This window comes from Amphibalanus amphitrite, unplaced genomic scaffold (assembly GCF_019059575.1).
Source record: "Amphibalanus amphitrite isolate SeventyFive unplaced genomic scaffold, NRLGWU_Aamphi_draft 000253F_arrow, whole genome shotgun sequence".
In the NCBI taxonomy this organism is placed as follows: domain Eukaryota; kingdom Metazoa; phylum Arthropoda; class Thecostraca; order Balanomorpha; family Balanidae; genus Amphibalanus; species Amphibalanus amphitrite.
In genome coordinates, this window is record NW_024881748.1 from 122,913 (window position 1) to 129,096 (window position 6,184).

The following is a 6,184-nucleotide window of genomic DNA, read 5'->3' on the forward strand; positions in this document are numbered from 1 at the left end:
TATAGCTTGTTACCAGCGGAGGAAAAGGTGATTAATACGTTTTCACGTGTTTCAATGGGGATAATTCACAATAATTCCGACAGTTCTGTGTAGTAAATCATATAATTGGTTATCACTGTTCACGCAACAACAATTGGCTATAGCCTGCTACTTCAAAACAAAACGGAAACAAGTAAAACAAAAATTCGTAGGGCTCATGTCCGCCTCTTTTCCTCCCGCTGCTCTTCCCGCCTGCCTGCTCGCCGGCTTCTCGCCGCTCGCTTGTTTTGATTGGATCTTGGATTGGATCGGAGCCGGTGCGGACTGGGGGGAATGGGATAGGTGGGCGTGTTTGTGTCGCTATTCGCTACTTATTTTTTTATGCGCTTACTTTTTATGCTTACCTTCATATTCATAGCTACTAACTGGTTAATCTGTAGCGTGGCAACAGTTCGAGAGCAATAGCACTGGTGCATGTGATTACCCGGTTTACATAGCATATTTGACGAGGCTCTAGCTCGTTAATTTGGCGATAATTTCGTTGCAGTGGTCTTCAAATATTTAGAGGGGATCATTTTGTAAATTATTAAGCACCATTGGCATCTTTTGCAACATCACGGACGAAGATATAAGCTTGCAACAAACCCTACGTAAAAGCGTCTATTGATATTGAGATTGAGATAGGGTGGGTAATAAGCAAGCACTAAATGTTTAAGTATGCAACACAAATGTATCTTTCAGAAGACTCTGGATCTGCTTTCGATTTAATGCAATTTCTACAATTTAACGGTTTAACCTTTGCCTGTCCTGGTCATTAGGTATAATTCAGTTAACATTTGGTATTTGACATTTTTTTCAGAAAAGGTCTGATCTACAATTGTGGCACCATTGATACAAATATACAACAACGGAACTTGTAGGTTGAAGGTTGTGTCAGGTTTTAGGTTTGCAGGTTTTAGGTTGTAGGTTTGTGGGTTGTAGGTAAGGTTAGGTCAAGTTTGAGTATGTTTTTCTTATATTTGTGCCACATATATGTATCATATTTGGATTCAAGTCTCAAGATGTCCAATAATGTTAAAATAGGTATGCAAAACTTATGCTTTACAAATAAATCAGACTTTCTTAATCTGAACATTTACCTAGCATTTCATGATGTTGCTTACACAACTTGTCAGTATAGCTCTTCATTGGGCTGGAACAGCACTGGAACAGAAAGTTTTTTTTTGGTTTTTGGAAAGAAGTCACTTCTATCAGATTTTTAAGTCCAAGTCTATCAGCTACCTCAAATATCATGCCGTGATCCAAATATCTGGTTTGATCATTGATTGTTTGCAAATAACATAACGTTTAAGGAAATGCATGGTTTCAGAACACAATATACAACACATTTGTATGCCAAGATGTGTGAACTGATCATTGCCGATTGTCAGTGTAAAGGTCAAGGTAAAGACTCTTTGACCTCAAATGGCTGGATGACCTTGATGCATGACAGGTCATGTGCAATGCATTTATAGACACTGACTCTTAGTCTGCTATCCATTTTGCTCTGAACTATGACCCTTTGGCCAGCATAGGTAAATGAGAGTATTTTGAGTTATTAGTTATGACTGAGTTTAAAGGGACCCTCCCACCTTCAAAAAAGTTAATGAATTGGCATGAAAGTGATGTCGCTCGGTTCAGAAAGACCAAAAATGAATATCTACCAAAGTTCATCGAAAAATATTCACCGGTTTTCAAGATATTAGACTTTTACTTTTGTTTACTTTTTGGGATCTCCGCTGTTCCTAGCGACTTTATTTGAAAGTGCGGCATTTGTTGCGCGCAAAGCAGCATATACCACCGCGTGCTGCCAAACGTTTTAGTAGAAGATTTAAAAATCGTTAGATCTCCGCTGACGTCACAAATTCTAAGGGGGCATACCAATGCATTAGCCCCTTAGAATCCGAAAACTGCAAGTTTGAAATTCCATATCTCCGAATTAAAGCATTTTTCGATGTTGTGAATGCCCAAACCGGTATTTTCAGGCCATGGCCACCAATTTGGCTATCTCAACTCAAAACTAATGTTAAGGTGGGAGGGTCCCTTTAATCCATTGGAAAATTAATAAAAAAAAACACTGTAATGCATTGAAGTGCATATCTAGTGTGTATTTATTGACCAAGCTCAGTTTGCTGATCACTACACTGCTCTATTGCCACTGAATGCACGCTTTATGGCACACAAAAATGGCGATGGTCACCTTTTGGTTGCAGAAGTGATGGAAAGCTTCAGTGGCTTTCCTACAAAAAAATGTTTTTTTTTTCTAAGTACACTATGACTACATCCCCACAGTTTGAGTAGAATGTGGAGGCAAGTTTAGTTTGCACTGAGCAGTAATATTCTGAAAAAACGCCTTAATCAAGTCGCACAGGCCTGAAACGCTGGCGCCTGGGGATGGCAGCAGCTCCCCTGCGCGCCGCGCATCCTCCGATGACACCTGCGTGCGTGTTGAGAGCACAGTACGCAGCGACGGAGACGGTGGCGTGAGCGTGGAATAGCATGCCGATGGCGCAGATGCTAGCAGCCATCTCACCTACCGCCCACCGGCAACGTGAGCGGCGGCGACTCTGTCACTAATCCCGAGCGAGCCGTCGGCTTACCCCAAATGGTAGCCGCCGCGACGACTCGAGCACCGTCGGCGACGTGGCCCTAGTCTCCTTCTTCGCCAAGTGAGCAACGCTCCACCCGCATTCGTGGTACGGAGCTCCAGCCTAAACGTGACTTGTCCAGGCAGGAGGGCAGGGATTTTATCTGCCACGGAGATACGAGGTGACGGAATTCAGTCATCGGCGTCGTTCGCTGTATTAGCATATGGACGGTTCCGTCGTTACTGCGTACTTGGCAACCTCACTCCTACAGATTTGCGATCGTGCGGTCACGGCAGGTCCAGCTTCATTTTCCGTCCGCGTATCAGCTCGGAAGGCGATACGCCATGGTGCTGCAGTGGAATGTGACACGGTACCGCGCCAGCTTTCCAATGAAATAGGTCTGGAACAAGACCTCCCTTTGCTGGTCATCTACCAGCATCCAGGACTTGAGCGAACGGATGAAACGCTCAACAGGTGCGTTTCCCATCGTTCAGTAGACCGGTACTTGCAGGTGATGGATTTTCCGCTCTTGGAGGTAGTCCTCGAACTCTCAACGGATTTTCCTGACGTCACCACGACCCCTCTTTCATCTCGCTGTTGGAGCGAGCTTCACTCACTTGCCGTGATAGTCAACGTGACTGCCGGGCGAACTGTGGAAAGCCGGTGATCGGTCTGACGCGACGATGTCGATTCCAAGCTTGGACCACAGAATGGTTGGAAGCAGAACTGGTGGCAGACAGGCAGGACGAATGTTCTGCCATAGCAATATCTTGCTCGGCTGGCACAAACCACACGACTTGGCGAGATCAATCGTGACGCGGTCGACACCTGGCCGTCAGCACAGGCTCCGGAGCAACTTCGTACCAACAATGCTGTCGTGCGAAAGCACTGGTCGGTCAGTGCGGCGGATACTACCAGTACCGCTGTCCGGTCCGCGGAGAACGACTGAGTCCGGCCAGCCGCTGGCGATCACTGTCCGCAACTGCTGCTGTGTAGTCCAGAAGAGAAGCATCGACGTATTGGGACAATCCCGCAGGCTCTTCAATCACCGGAACAACTTCGTCACATTTCCGCTGGTTCGATCACTAGTAGGGTGAGACGTGACACCGTGGAGATGTGGTTCCCCGGTGTGTGTAATGCTTCATAGGCGTATGACCCTGACGGGAGGAGTCGTGTTTGCCGGCAGGAGACTGGCTCCAGCTCTGCCGGAGAATCTATGACGGCCAGCGTAGTGAGCGCTTAGGGATCAGTCCGCAGCGTGAAGTGCTTCCGCCAGAGATACACTTCAAGCGCTCCACCGCGTGAACCGCGCTGAGGGCCTTGCGCTCTGAAAAAGCTACTATTATACTGGTGCTACTTGTCAGTGAAGCCGAGACTCTGCTCACCGACTCACAGCGGCTAGTCGGTGTGAGTCGTGTAAATGGTGCTCCTTGTCGATAGCAGTGATTCACTGAGCCTGTGAGACCAGGAGACGGGCCACGGGGTGTTCTGATCCATCGAGCTGGACCTGGGAGAAAAGGGCACCAGCTCCGTGTTCCGAGGCGCCGGACTTGACGACCGTCGGCAGGTCCTGCTGAAACAGTTGCAGGGATAGGCCACTGGACAGTGAACATCAGTCCCTTGAGGCCTGGAAACATTGCTCCACTTTCTGTGTCCTTGGATGTTTTTAGCTCAACGATACAGATCGACTGAGATTTCCCCGGTCAGACCGTTACCTTGCAGGGGCGTAGCCAAAGGGGGGGGGGCCATAGGGGCCATGCCCCCCCCCCGGAGCCCAAAAGGGCCCCCATCGCGGTGTCATAAGTACGGTAAGGGGCACATTATTTGGGTCCCTTCCAAAAAATAGTGGATGAAATCCGATGACTTTGGATTTTGCGGGGGTTTACCTTGGGCCCCTGTAAGTTTGACCCCCTCCTGGAGGAAATCCTGGCTACGCCCCTGTTACCTTGACCTTGGTTCAAAATTTAAGCTTTATTTTGAAGGCCAAATTTTAATTGGTTGACTTTTGTCGACGGTAGTGCACGATGCCGATAAAATCAATATGCTAGTTTTGAGTCAAAAGTTGAGCGCCGAGCACCGGCGTAACGCGGGTTGAATAAGTATGGTTCATCGGTTAGAGGACCTATAGAAGAGTGGCCGGCACAAGTCAGTTCGGGGCTCAGTTTCCACGTGCGCCCTACAGATTTCACTGTTCGCTGGCTCGTTTGTCGTCACTCGTCCCAAAGGTCGTATTACTGGCATATGATCGTCCGCACCATACACATGTGTTCTGGCGTAAAACCATCCAAAGATGAGCATCGAAAGTGTTCAATTTTGTATGAAGCAAGTTTCTCACTATGTCTATGTCTTATTATGTTTCAGGTCTTCTTGTGGACCATCTTCGCCTTTACACAGCCACCATGTATGCCTGCTCAAGAATTGTCATGCCTGCTGCCCGGGTAACGGTATGTGCCTGTTTTATGCATTTTGTATTTAGATACGCATATTAGACCTGTCTCATCTTGGCTTTGTTAGATTTGCTTTTTAAAAAAAGTTTAGAATAATGCTTACTCGCAGTATACCGATTAGTGATTAGGTACTGATGTCGGTGTTTTCCAAATGTGTGGTACGGTTGCAGCTGATTCATAGAGCATGCTGCGATTTAGGAAAATCGATATAAAATGCATGCTAAGTCACTTGTTAAGTCTAAAAAGTGTGATGGTGGCGAGCGGTGCAACGCTGACGGTCCGTGCCACCGTCTGTGCCCTCAGGTGCGGCCGGTGACCGCGGCGGCGTGGGCGCCGGTCAGCAGTCCGGCGGCAGCGGCGGCGCCGGCCGCCAGCCAGGCGGTGGTGCCATACCGGTCCATCCAGACCTCGGCAGTCTCGCGCGACATCGACTCTGCCGCCAAGTTCATCGGCGCCGGCGCGGCCACCGTCGGCTCGGCCGGCTCCGGAGCCGGAATCGGCTCCGTGTTCGGCTCCCTCATCATCGGCTACGCGCGCAACCCGTCCCTGAAGCAGCAGCTTTTCTCATATGCCATCCTCGGATTCGCCCTGTCTGAGGCCATGGGTCTGTTCTGTTTGATGATGGCGTTCCTGCTGTTGTTCGCGTTCTAGAGTGGTGTTCGTCACTTTCGGGGATACGGACAGAAATTCGGGTGCTCATGAACTTCTGACTCTGTTAGATATCAATATACACCAATGTGTACGAGTTCTGCTGTTGAATTGTCACAAAACGTGGTCAAGGAACACAACAGTTATTCGCTGTGGCTCATTGAAAGGCGTAAGTAAAGCCTTGATGCGTCTGAAGTCGTCGAGGATGCTCATAATGCAGGTGGTAAAGCTTGCGGCATTTTAGGCCGCCCGTATGTTATGCACATTTGTATATGAATGAGACAATGTTTTGAATGTAAGCTGAGAAAACCTCTGATTTCTGAATGTTGCGGATAAATCGATTAATCAAACGCCCACAAAGACGAAAGCTTCAACGTGTTGCGTTCGCTTGCCTCAAACGCGCTCAAATATTTGTAGGTAATGAAGAAATGGCTTTTAGTCAATATTTTTGCTTAAAGTTGCAAGCTCATGGACTAAAGTAAC

At 47.9% G+C, this 6,184-nt stretch overlaps 1 protein-coding gene across 5 annotated transcripts; it reads left to right on the top strand.

The window, feature by feature from the left end:
• Positions 1–204: 204 nt before the first annotated feature.
• On the top strand, positions 205–5,798 carry LOC122386483 (ATP synthase subunit 9, mitochondrial-like). 5 transcript variants are annotated; one of them, XM_043375717.1, is made up of 3 exons: positions 205–308; positions 4,968–5,050; positions 5,357–5,798. In XM_043375717.1, exons 2-3 carry the CDS (start codon positions 5,006–5,008, stop codon positions 5,702–5,704), a joined length of 393 nt encoding a protein of 130 aa, XP_043231652.1. In that variant the 5' UTR covers positions 205–308; positions 4,968–5,005; the 3' UTR covers positions 5,705–5,798. The 5 variants fall into 5 exon arrangements, with proteins under 5 accessions (XP_043231652.1, XP_043231653.1, XP_043231657.1 ...); XM_043375718.1 differs by having other exon boundaries at positions 223–296; XM_043375722.1 differs by having other exon boundaries at positions 261–321.
• The last annotated feature ends 386 nt before the right edge of the window (positions 5,799–6,184 follow it).

What these genes read in the sequence shown, in the direction of transcription:
- LOC122386483 (XM_043375721.1), top strand. Translation starts at nt 984, where the DNA reads ATGTTTTTCTTATATTTGTGCCACATATATGTATCATATTTGGATTCA. An exon ending in GTCCAATAATGTTAAAATAG is followed by an intron (nt 1,063 to 4,967) that starts GTATGCAAAACT and finishes ATTATGTTTCAG; the next exon opens with GTCTTCTTGTGGACCATCTT. An exon ending in TGCCTGCTGCCCGGGTAACG is followed by an intron (nt 5,051 to 5,356) that starts GTATGTGCCTGT and finishes CTGTGCCCTCAG; the next exon opens with GTGCGGCCGGTGACCGCGGC.